This window comes from Ascaphus truei, chromosome 1 (assembly GCF_040206685.1).
Source record: "Ascaphus truei isolate aAscTru1 chromosome 1, aAscTru1.hap1, whole genome shotgun sequence".
Lineage (NCBI taxonomy): Eukaryota > Metazoa > Chordata > Amphibia > Anura > Ascaphidae > Ascaphus > Ascaphus truei.
In genome coordinates, this window is record NC_134483.1 from 257,325,353 (window position 1) to 257,338,818 (window position 13,466).

General features: G+C 42.5%; 1 protein-coding gene across 5 annotated transcripts in view; it reads right to left on the reverse strand.

Annotated features, from left to right (window-relative positions):
• The window catches only part of LOC142496631 (phospholipid-transporting ATPase ABCA1-like), a 1,672,602-nt gene that overhangs the window by 44,974 nt on the left and 1,614,162 nt on the right, over positions 1-13,466 (reverse strand). For all 5 annotated transcript variants that reach the window (XM_075603302.1, XM_075603295.1, XM_075603331.1 and 2 more), the window contains one exon: positions 4,298-4,541. In XM_075603302.1, the coding sequence (XP_075459417.1) occupies positions 4,298-4,541 (244 nt within the window). The remainder of the gene's footprint in view (positions 1-4,297; positions 4,542-13,466) is intronic.

Sequence of the window (13,466 nt, forward strand, 5' to 3'; positions counted from 1 at the left end):
ACTGTACTGTCCTTGAGATAACTATCTCAATTCAAAGATCCTAGTATTGCCCTTGGATATATGTTTTCAATTCTCATCATATCTCCCTTTAGATGCCTCATTCTAATGTAAATACTCCTAATTTGGTAAGCCTTTCCTCATAAGTCCCCTTTCATCCCCCTTTTTTATATGGTGTCTCTTCTCTGCATTTTTCTAGTTCTACAATGTATTTTCCATGGTAACGTGCACAAAACTGTTCTTTAATTATATTCTTTGTATCTGTTTTTATTATCTGTGTACTGTATGTTTTATTTTGACTCCCCCTTTTCTTCCTTTCTCTATTATTGAATGATGTGGGTTAGGAACCTCGCTCAGAAACACCTAGATGGTGTTAGCGTGCTGCCAAGGGAGTGTAGGTATAAAGATAAAGAGATGTGCCTAAAGGAGGCACCAGAGGTCCCTTTTAAGAGGCGCACAGCAAACCTTTATAGTATAATGTGGTCAGGGGTGAATTAATATACATAAAATAAAAAAGATTTATTTAATAACTTCGTTAAAATCGTGTGATGTATATGACACAGATAAAAATAGACTGGTAAAGTCTATAGTACTGCTCAGTTATCCTATTCACTACCAATGGTGAACAATGCTAAAGAGATGGTTATACTAAAGTGGCACTCATAGGAGAGCTATCAGGGTGTGAAGTATTGCTGCTTGTAGCTGATCACTGAGTCCAGACTAAATGGTGTACATCCGTTTGCTATCGATGCTAAGCCTCACATAGGTGACCTGAGTATGCAGGGGATATCTGCTAGCAGAGAATAGCCAGTATGTAAAGGCTCTTAAAGGGCTAGATCCTGTGCTTATATCATGGACGTGGTCACCGTGGAGTCCTGAAGGCACATACCCAGCCAAAAAAGGTAAGTAAGATGGCTGTAAACTGCAGGCGGTGTCTTATACTGTAGGGCTAACAGCACATATATTATAATGTTTAATTGCTCTGTATCACCAGGACTGGTGGAAATATTGTGTTCTGCACAGTGGTACTGTGTTTATTATTATTGGAGGGATCCTTCACTGCGCATGTGTCACAGTGTGCTTGCGTGGATCAATATTTTGCGCATCGGAGCAGGTGAGATCGGTACACAGTGAAAATCACCAATGAAAAACGGGTCAGGTTTTTCACTACAGGTATATGCAGTTTTAACCCTGGAGCCTAGTATGCTCTCAGAACAGGACAAAGGGCTAAAATAACAGTTTTTTTAGAGAGTGCCCTTTCTCAGTGCTTCATATCAGAGTAGCCGTTCTAATGTTTATCTTCTTCACACATACTGCCAGATATAGTTTAAACGAATCAGATACCCAGCTGCACATAGTTAAGTGCTGGATCTAGGCAGGGAAAGTGTGTATGTTTCCTAGGAGGCTCCACTAGAAACGGGTCAGGTTTCTGCTACAGGTATATACAGTATGGGGTATTCCCCTCTGTGTATTAACATATAACTGTGGTGTGCATTTGAACTCTAGTGCTGGACAGGATCGCGATCTCACACTGCGCAGGGCTTGCTTGCTACAAATAATTATTTGTCACAAACGGAGCAGAGTTGAAACGGTAAGTAATAAAACTCTACTGAAAAAGTTTTTAGCCCTGAAGCCAGTACCATCTCGTTGGTGTGGAGGTCCAGCTATATATGATTAAGTGCTAGTTTTTAGGCAGATTTCCTCATTACACAGTGAGTATCTCCACTGAAAAACGGGTCAGGTTTTCGCTGTAAATATATACAGTTTTAATCCTAGAGCCTAGTGTGCTCTCCAACCAGGACAAAGGGCTGATATAACAGTGTGTTTGAGTGCCCTTTTTCAGTGCTTCACACCAAAGTAGCCGTTCTGATGTTTAACCTCTTGACACATGTACTTGCTGCCAGATACAGTATGAATGAATCAGATACCCAGCTGCATATAGTTAAGTGCTGGATCTTAGGCAGGGAAGGTGTGTATGCTTCCTAGGAGCCTCCACTGGAAACGGGTCAGGTTTTTTCTGTGAGTATATACAGTGTGGAGGGGTTCCCCTCTATGTGTTAACATATATACTTGCAGTGTATATTTAGACTACAGTGCTGGACAAAATCGCGATGTCACACTGCACAGAGCAGGCTTCCTGCAGATACTGTCGGTAGGCTCTCCAGAGTATACACTGCAAGTATATATGTTAACACATAGAGGGGAACCCCTCTCAAACACACTGTTATATCAGCCCTTTGTCCTGGTTGGAGAGCACACTAGGCTCTAGGATTAAAACTGTATATATTTACAGCGAAAACCTGACCCGTTTTTCAGTGGAGATACTCACTGTGTACTGAGGAAATCTGCCTAAAAACTAGAACTTAGGGCCTCATGCAGAGAGCAGCGCAAAAAGTGAAAGCGGCATTAATTGGCGGATTCTGCCTTCAGAAAGGCAGAAACCGGCAAGTTTCAAAAAAAGCGCCATTTTTTTTTTTTTCCTTCAAATTCGCCGCGCGGCTGGAGAGTTTAAAATCTCTCCAGTTTTTTTCTCTGCCGTATGCAGAGAGCCGCGATTGCCATCTAGTGGCTGTTCGCGCCAAAAAAATGGCGCGATTTTCAACATTTTCCCTCTCCACCAAGCAGCTGGCGCTCCGCGGCCGGTGGAGAGGGAAAAAAAAAAACGCGATTTTTTCCCCAATAGTTTCAACAGCGCTAATAGCGCTGGTTGAAACTCTCCATATGCAGAAAGGCAGTTTTCTGCCCTTTCTGCATATGGAGATAAAAACTCTCCAAAAAAGGTAAAATTTTTCCCCCTCTCCAATTCTGCATAGCGCTGCTCTCTGCATGAGGCCCTTAATCATATATAGCTGGACCTCCAACCCACACCAACGAGATGGTACTGGCTTCAGGGCTAAAAACTTTTTCAGTAGAGTTTTATTACTTACCGTTTCAACTCTGCTCCGTTTGTGACAAATAATTATTTGTAGCAAGCAAGCCCTGCGCAGTGTGAGATCGCGATCCTGTCCAGCACTAGAGTTCAAATGCACACCACAGTTATATGTTAATACACAGAGGGTAATACCCCATACTGTATATACCTGTAGCAGAAACCTGACCCGTTTCTAGTGGAGCCTCCTAGGAATCATACACACTTTCCCTGCCTAGATCCAGCACTTAACTATGTGCAGCTGGGTATCTGATTCGTTTAAACTATATCTGGCAGTATGTGTGAAGAGGATAAACATTAGAACAGCTACTCTGATATGAAGCACTGAGAAAGGGCACTCTCTAAAAAAACTGTTATTTTAGCCCTTTGTCCTGTTCTGAGAGCATACTAGGCTCCAGGGTTAAAACTGCATATACCTGTAGTGAAAAACCTGACCCGTTTTTCATTGGTGATTTTCACTGTGTACCGATCTCACCTGCTCCGATGCGCAAAATATTGATCCACGCAAGCACACTGTGACACATGCGCAGTGAAGGATCCCTCCAATAATAATAAACACAGTACCACTGTGCAGAACACGATATTTCCACCAGTCCTGGTGATACAGAGCAATTAAACATTATAATATATGTGCTGTTAGCCCTACAGTATAAGACACCGCCTGCAGTTTACAGCCATCTTACTTACCTTTTTTGGCTGGGTATGTGCCTTCAGGACTCCACGGTGACCACGTCCATGATATAAGCACAGGATCTAGCCCTTTAAGAGCCTTTACATACTGGCTATTCTCTGCTAGCAGATATCCCCTGCATACTCAGGTCACCTATGTGAGGCTTAGCATCGATAGCAAACGGATGTACACCATTTAGTCTGGACTCAGTGATCAGCTACAAGCAGCAATACTTCACACCCTGATAGCTCTCCTATGAGTGCCACTTTAATATAACCATCTCTTTAGCATTGTTCACCATTGGTAGTGAATAGGATAACTGAGCAGTACTATAGACTTTACCAGTCTATTTTTATCTGTGTCATATACATCACACTACACTACACGATTTTAACGAAGTTATTAAATAAATCTTTTTTATTTTATGTATATTAATTCACCCCTGATCACATTATACTATAAAGGTTTGCTGTGCGCCTCTTAAAAGGGACCTCTGGTGCCTCCTTTAGGCACATCTCTTTATCTTTTCTCTATTATTGTATATACGTCTCCCTTGGGAACCCTTACCTATTTAATTTTTGTGGAATAACGTCTGTATTTCTGCACAAAATCTCTACACTGCCAGTGCAACTATGTTAAATGTACAGTATGTATCAAAGAGCTATAGCAATAAAATAATGTTCTAAATTGCATTAGTTTACCTGATCCAGTGTTGTCTGTGAAACTGAATAATCTTCTATCTGCAGCTTCCCTTTATTTTCAATGAAAGCACTGAAGATTTTGGAGAGAGTAACTGTGCTAGTGGGCAGCTGATACTGTAGAGTGTTATGGTGTTTCTCCTTTTGCACACAGTCAGGAAAGTAAGCATTAACAAAATCTTCAACAGGTTGCAGCATTGGAGGCATTCCATGAACTTTTATGATCACTGTATATCCATCCCCAAACCTGCAGGTCAAAAAGAAACACATGGTACAGTCCAAAAAACGGTCACATTGTGCGCCAAAGGAAACCCTGAACAATTATAATTATTATAATACAGTATATTACATATTAAGAGATGTAATTATAACTTAATATTATGATCAATATGCACTATAAATAAATAATAGGTTTGTACAGGCACTTTGTATGTACATTTATCCTCTACTTTAAGTCTAAGACTAAAGATGTACAACATAAGCAACATGTATTTTGACAAGTATACTGCTAAATGTGGATATCTGTATTCCTACATTTGAATCTCATTATTATTATTCAGACTATTACGGTTTGCAATAGACATACTCCTGACTTTTCATTAATACCACAGTATGTAATGAACTTAATAGAATTTCAATCAGCAATAAAAAAAAATGTACTCTAGGTAATATACTGTTTCTGCAATAGCATGAGAAGTGGGTGTTGAATGGAATCTTCATCTCCAATTTAGTGAAACCAGCATTCAGAAAAATAATTACATTTGCAAAGTGAACATTTGTTGGAAAAAAAATGATTAATACATTTTGGAAAATCATCAATATATTTTGCTTAATGAGCATTTTCATTTACAGCCATGTTACCATTCAAAGAGTAGGGAGATTAAAAAGAAATAACTCACAGTCATTAAAACAATCTCCACATTTTTAAATGCACATTCTGTTCCTTGTAAGCCACAGTTTTATGGCGCTGTTTGTCATTGACTATTTCCGACAAAACAAAAACGACACATTTTAATTACATTTTTTAATTTATTAATGTACATGCATGCCATGAAACATTAATTGTGGCAGATCAAAAGAAATACTGAAATTTTAATTAGTGGTTGCTTGCCATGTCAGCAAAAACAGTAGCAAGTAATTTATATGGGAAATAAATTAATACTCATTAACTAATAGACTAATTCTTTTACCATGGAAACAACCTTGAAGTAATATAATATTCTTCTTCCAAGCTGGACATTTTTACAATGCCATTTTATTTTGCTGCCTTTTGTTTTCAATATCAAGAAAAATGAATGAAAAACATATTGTTCATAATATAATTCCCTGTACATGAAAAATATGTTTATATTTGGTGGTATTAGAGCCACAACAAGATTTGAGTAAACTTAATTTAGGGCCATTGCATAACTGATGTATTACAATGCTAAATGATTATGAATATGTGGGAAAATATTTTTCACAAATGCTTTTTCAAAACAGTTTAATTAAAAAAGCAGCCAGTTTGTTACTTCTCATATCAAATTGTCTTTGATTTATTAGTCCCTTAAGGGAAATATAAGATTTAGTCAATATGTTCACTATATCATACTGGAAGAAGCTATAAAAAAGGCAATTTAAATGATAGAAACACATACTGTACAAGAAAAGTTGTTTGTGGAGTACATGTTATAATGCATACTACTATATTCATATGTGGGATTCTAATTTCATTTTCAGATGTATGCCTGCTAGACATCGTCAATAATACATGTAGGATATGTGTCAACTGTAAAAATAAATAAAAAATAAATACATAATGTATATATATATATATATATATATATATATATATATATATATATATATATATATATATATATACTATAAAAATACTAAGTGCGCAAACTAACACAGTTAAAAAATAAAATGTAACAAAAAATGCTGCCCCAGTGTTACATTATACACAGTAGTAATATATGAAGAAAAGAAAGAAAACACAGGCGCAAATGTTGCTAAACAATACAATACAAAATTTGAGCATATCTTAGACTGGGAACAATGGTTGATATCTTTGGTGAGATCTCTGAAATAAAAATGGAAAGAGACAAAATATGGTGAAGTACGTTTTGCATTCGTTACTGCGCAAAAGTAGAAAGCTACTTACAAAGTAGCAGATGATTTAGGCATGTAGGATATAAAGAATCCTCTCCATCCTGCTGCTTTATGTGGCGGTCTGCCTCCTCTCCACGTGGAATGCCGAGATTCTCCGTGTTACAACAGATCCGCCGCAGCTACCTTCCAGTTCTCCTGCGCTGCTCCTCAGGTCCCGCGAGACAGTGATCATGTTTGTCACTCGATTAGTGTTTAAACCGGAGTGCCAGGGAGTAATGTCCACAGTAAATACTATATGGTACTCCCCCCCTTGAGAAAGTTTCCGGGACCGAAAAGTCGGATTGGGCGTCTCGTTTGTCTACTTGCCTGAATACACTGATTTTGTATCATTCTACTGGAGTGCTGTCTTCACTTACCTACCGCAAGAAAGATACCATATAGTATTGACTGTATTATTTATATCCTACATGCCTAAATCATCTGCTACTTTGTAAGTAGCTTTCTACTTTTGCGCAGTAACGAATACAAAACGTACTTCACCATATTTTGTCTCTTTCCATTTTTATTTCAGAGATCTAACCAAAGATATCAACCATTGTTCCCAGTCTAAGATATGCTCAAATGTTTTATTGTTTAGCAACATGTGCGCCTGTGTTTTGTTTTGTTCTCTCTCTCTCTCTCTCTCTCATATATATATAGATATTACCAGATTGGAGTCCAGTAATGAGGAGACAGCACACCAGGAATGATATACAAAATGATTCTGTATTGTAGAAAAATACATGCACCCCAACAAACTTTTCGGTCTGCAGAGAGCGACCTTCTTCAGGGCTTGCTCTCTGCAGAAGGAAACGTTGGCTGGGGTGCCTGTATTTTTCTACAATACAGAATCATTTTGTATATGTAACGGGTGCTCCCTCTGGCCTGACCCACCAAATCTCATATTGGCCCGTGTAGTCTAACCAGTCTCCCATTACAAGGCGTGTGTGGTGGTGCACCTGCAAGCAACAGGACTCTTGAGTCTCCCGCTTGGTGTTATTAGGGGATGTCATCAGGACAGGTAGCTGAGGTAGTGGGTACGAGTCCAACTTACATCATGTGCAGCGCCTCCACCTCATCAGGATCTGTGCTTCCGCAGGGAGATGGTCCTGGTGAGGAACTCCTTCTTGGTGCCATCCACTGTTGAGTAATCTCACACTCACACAGTGGGGTTCTTTTTCTCAAGGACATCTTTATTGAATACAGGGATGTAGCAGACTGCCCCATGCAGCTGCCGGCTCTAGCCGCACATCTCTCCGTGCTGTCCCTTTGCCAGGTACGCCCTCCCGTATTGAAGTGGGATTCCCTTTCTCCTAGGGAGATCACCGCTGTGCCAGGTCCCTGGACACAGTATGGCGTAGACAAACTTAACTGATCACTCTGCTACCGCTAGTTACTGCACTAGGGTCACAAAAGTGATTCTCCAATCTTGTACCTTCTGGTTACTATTTCTCCACCAACAACAACACTAACTGTCAGTGTTGTGCCCTTTATACTCCAGGGGGCAGGCGCATCTCTGAGGTCACTATCCAGGGACTCAGAGCATACAGCCACTCCCATCCTTACACAGGGCAGCACACTAGGGTGTGAGGGAAAACCTCCATAACTACTGTGGGCAGGCCTGTATTTACCAGGACTTACTGCCAACAGGGAAGATGTATGCAGTCATTATTATGCATGGCTACATACTCCCCCTGGTTGATACCCACCGTCCCGGCTGGGACCTAAATTTGGTGTACCTTGCGCCAGGAAACACTGCAAAAGAACACACAAATAACATAGCAAACATCATCACATGCACATAATAATGTAAGCCTAGTACACTCACTGACCAGCAGGGAGCGCTAAAGAAAACAACAGACCACTCTATTGGATACTCAATAATAGTGCCGAGGATCGGGCTTCTTCACCTCTCGCCCCGCGGCATCATGTACAGTCACGCTGTATTCTCTGGGTACTCCTCGCTCATTGCAGTATACCACCTTGTGCATATATACACTGCGCCCTATCTTCCATACCCTCATCAATTGAGCTACCCTCTGCTCGGCCTGTATCCCTTTTATGGCTCCCCCTCTCTCCACGATATAATACTGTATATCAGTTTTGAGCCATCTCTCCCTATTCTCCTCGATCTCTCGCATTAGAGGTTCAGGGACATAAGGGTAATCAAGCCCATGGGACTTCCTATACTTCGCCGCAATAGCCCGTTCAGCCCGACATGACCTGGTCAAACCACCTTGCCCCGCAGCTCCGGGCAACACCCAAGACAGGGGCTCATCGGTTTCTATCGGATCATCCAACCCTGCGGACCCCTTAGGAATAATAAGGCCTGCCTGGATCCGATCCCACCTTACCCTTAGGGCCCTAAGGTATGACTCATCGTCAAAGTCACCGGCAGCCCACCAGTGATCAACCACCCCTTCCCTCTCTAAAATAAAGCGAGTACGGTCGAACCATGATACATAGCCCTCGTACAATGGGGCCCACCACCTAGTTTCCTTCCGTTCCTCGGAGCTAGGATCGGTACTCTCTTCTATGGACTCCTCATCAGGCCCACCAGAAGACACCCCAGATGTACCTTCAGATCTCTCATTAACCCTTTTATACTGAGAGGTATTTCGTACGGTAATACTAAGCCCACAAGGGCAATCGCTGGATACCGACACTTGCCTAGACATACTCCCTCCTCCCTCCGACCCATCATCCGACGTACCCAAGTCCAGGCTTCCAGTCCGATCATCGGAAGGACCCCGTGACTCCCCGGACAACCCTAAGCTAGAACTGGACCCAAATAAAATAGTGACGGGTACAGGGGCTTTAACTAGGGCCTTGGGGCTAACCTTGGGTGTGGACGGGGTTTGGGGACGGGACCGAACAGTAGGTACTGACAGGGTTTTGACCTGCTCTCCAGTGATACCTGTCTTAACGTCGCCACAAAGTCCATCTTTATCTTCAACAGCGGAACTTCTGGGGTTGCAGTTCAAACGTCCGTTCCCCCTGGTAGTAGGGGATCGTTTCCCGCTGCTTGACCTCAGAGGCGGCACCATCTCCCACTCGGGGCCTCCCTGGTCCGCCTGAACCACCTCCGCACAAGCACGTGCTGCGACGCCATCTTGGGATGGATCCCCAATCGAGATCTCTTCCTCTACCAGGACATCCGGCAACGCCCGTCTGCTGCGCGATCCAGTCTGGCTCTGGACTCGCTCCTCCGACTCTTCCTCCCCTCGGTTCTGCAACAGGCACGCTGTCTTAGTACCTCGCGGGGTCGGGGTTGATCGACCCGCCTCCAATCCACTAGTCACCACGGCAGTGGGACTCCGGCGATCGGGTGGTCGCGGTACAGGAGACACTCGACTCCGCGTCTCCATACCACGAGGAATTTCATCCCTCCATGGCGTACCAATGGTATGACAGTCTCGTCTGATGACTGTCTTACTCGCCAGCCTTGCACACTCCTCGTCCGAGGATTCCAGTTTGCAGTTCGGCCGAGGCATCCCAGTAGGAGACCGGCGATGGGCTCCTCGGTGATCACCTCTCCGATGGCTGAGTTTCTCTATCGGAAGCACCAATGATGGCTCCGACTCTGCGGGACTGGCACTCTTGTTCCAGAGAGCTCCCGGCTGTTCTTCTCTTGGAATCGGGACATTCCCGGCCATTCCCACAGTTTGCACCGGTACGAATGTGGTCATTGGCCACATGTACTGCAGTCCGCAGTGGGGGCATCGGGCCTCGCTGCCCACGGCTCCGCCCGGCAGTCTGCACTGCAGGCAAAGACACGCCACAGTCTCTACACCCTCCACACGGATTATCAGGAAGCCTCCTGGAGCCGAATAAGGGTGAGTGGAAATCACAGGACCTTGGTCCACTTTGTCAGCAGCTTCAGCCATCTTTACCAGCGGAGGCACTCGTCTCAGAGGTCTATACTGGTCAATGGCTCTTCGCAACTGAAAGGCATGGGCTGATGTAGCAACCCTTCCTCTCATTTTCTCTGTCGACATCCGGTGAAACCGCAAACCACTCCCCCTGGTTGAAACTAGGGGGATGTCTCGTAGACTTGTAGGCTGACCCAGCACAGGTGCGGAGTGAGTCATAGTCCATGAGGGCGCGGCTCCAGCTTTCGCGCCAAACTCCTCAGCGGGGTGGAGTTTTCTGGTTGGCGCCAATCCTGGCCAACATTTAGCAGACTGCAAAGTTGCAAGACTTTCTGCAGCATGCCCACGCGGCGTCCCGGGGAAGCGGGAACCGCCATCTTGGTAAGCATTGTCTTTTCTGTCATTGAAGGCAGCGTCTGGCTGTTTGTTAATTGGGGTATAACAAAGTCCATTTCGCTCTTCCCATCTCGCAAGACTATCATCCTCACTATTCTCGGGGGTATCTTCCCAAGAACATAGGCAGGACAAACACGGCGCAGCCACGGCTTTCACGCCATTCCACAACAAACTCACAAAAGTCTCTTCTGTAGCTTGTTCTTCGCCCACGCACAGTTCATATGCGTGTTCTTCCTCTGACCGCAATCCTGGACCTTCTGCTCTATGCAGATCCTCCATTCTTGTGGTTCTCTCTCTCCGCCATCCTGGACCTTCTGTTCTGTACAGATCCTCCATTCTGACAGGTCTCTCGTGATCGTTGAACACCGATTTTCTGTACGTGGAGCTCCGCTCTGCGGGGCAGCTACCACATCTGTACAATAAACATGCCTTGTGCACCACCTTGTGTACCTAACGTAGATCCGACTCGTGTATATATATATATATTGAAAGATTCAACAGCGCCTGGGTGTGTACTAGCCCCACAGTAGACTCCTGACAACAAACAGACCACAACAAATGTTAGCACAGATGACCCGTATAAAACAATTGTAAAAATGTATTATTATAAAATATATATAGGAACTCAGATAGTGGTCATAAGTATTGATGGTGAGTGTTTGTAAAAAAAAAAAAAAAAAAAAATTGAAATTGTATATGTATAATTGTTGTGTTAAAAAATATATTGAATAAAAAATGATGAATGATGAACTATTATTGCAAAAAACACTGAAAAATATGATTATCAAAATATAATATGATTAGGTGAAATGTATTAACCAAAAAATGAAAATGTTAAAAAATAAAAAATACAAAAACGTGTAAAAAATTAACTACAAAAATATATAAATGTGTTTTCCACAAAAAAAGTTGATGATTTTGTATGGAGATTACAACATCCGGGCTGCTTCTTCTTTGGGGTCAGCAACCTCCCAGCAAATTCTATTGGAGAAACAAGAGAAAAAGCGCCCGATCCATGTGTAAAATCTGGTAACAAAATTTTAATAAAAAATCGCAAGACAAATGCACACTCACAATTTGTCAATGCAAATTAAGCATTGTATGGGTAAACCCATGCGCCAACAAGTAGCTGCTCGCCGAATGTTTACTTCAGTACATCAGACCTCACTGCTATCGGTGCATCACAGTCAGATGTCCCTCTGGAAATGCAGGTATACAATCTGTTGTTCCAGCATTAGATGCTGTGTGTGGCTCAGGGAATGTCCTCCCTCTCCTGGCAGCAGACGCACGAGCTATTCCACCAAACATAGCTCCTTGAAACCATGTGCCCTACGTGTATGCGTTTCTTCTGATTGACGGATTTCATCAGGGTATTACACATGGATCGGGCGCTTTTTCTCTTGTTTCTCCAATATATATATATATATATATATAAAAAAAACATCTTACCCTCCTTGCCTCAGGCAAAAAAGAGGCAGCACTCACTTCCAGAAGATAAAAAAGGGTATTAAGGCATGTGTAGACAGACAACCAATCCCGACGTTTCGGCTCCGGAACGGAACCTTTCTCAAGGGGGGTGCAAAATACAAATGACAGACAGGACATAAGTAAGTATAGATATAGAATAAAGTATCTGTTGTCTAAATTTAGCATAGTATATGAAACCAGGTAACCAAGAGGTTAACTATCCAGGCGCTTCCAAGAGTCTATAAAAGACAGCTGCATCCTGATAATAGGTAAATGTAACCAGATCAAAGAGTGAAAAAGGCCCCATGGGCTGAAACGCGGAAGAGGATCCGCCAGACTCTTTTACCCTGATGTTTGAATAAATCATGTGCTTCATCACCATTGCCTGCTGCGGTCTCATTTTGGGCTGCGCGCCGTTCCTGCCTCCCACGGGGGGAGTGTCTTCATGCTAAATTTAGCATAGGTTGAACTTGATGGACGAACGTCTTTTTTCAACCTCATCTACTATGTAACTTTGTAACTATGTAGGACATATATACCAATAAAACATACATAAAATCACCTGTGCATAATTCCCTAATCGTGGCAAGCCCGCGAGAATCAAAATTACCTGGTGTGTGCGGATCCCCCATCTTGGAGAAGGAACCGTAATGCGCATTTTATACTACGTGGGCAAAACATCAAGGATGCTAAAGGAATGAATTGCTCTTCACAGGTCGTCCATCAGAAAGGCCCTGTTACAGACCACGGACCAAGATGAATTGAGACATCTACCAGTTGCAAGGCACTTTAAGAACTTGCAGAACACTTTGGCAACTTTCCGATGTACAGTATGCCAATAGCACAAGCTCATGTTTCAAATAGAGGAGGGAATAGAAACAAGATTTTATTACAGATGGAAGCTAGATTCATATTCAATCTGAATACTATGACCCCAAAGGGTCTGAATGAGGACCTTAGCTTAGGATACTTCTTATAATATAAACAATGAACAATGTATGATCTAGCTTTTTCCTTACTTATTTGATAACTGACAATATGGTGCTTTATTCAGATGTTTAGATTACAGCCTATAGCTTGAATTTAGTGTATATGTTTGGTTTAGAATATAACATGGGCATTGCATGTTTATAACTCTTGGGTGGTTATTTTCCACTGATACCGTGTTTATTCCTATGTTTTCTCACTCCCTGCTCTCACATTTATGTCCAGTGGTTTGCCCCCTTGTTTTTTTACTTTTTCTGGTGTTTACTGGTTAGTTATCCAAAGGAAATCTTTATTTACCATATATCATATATATGTGA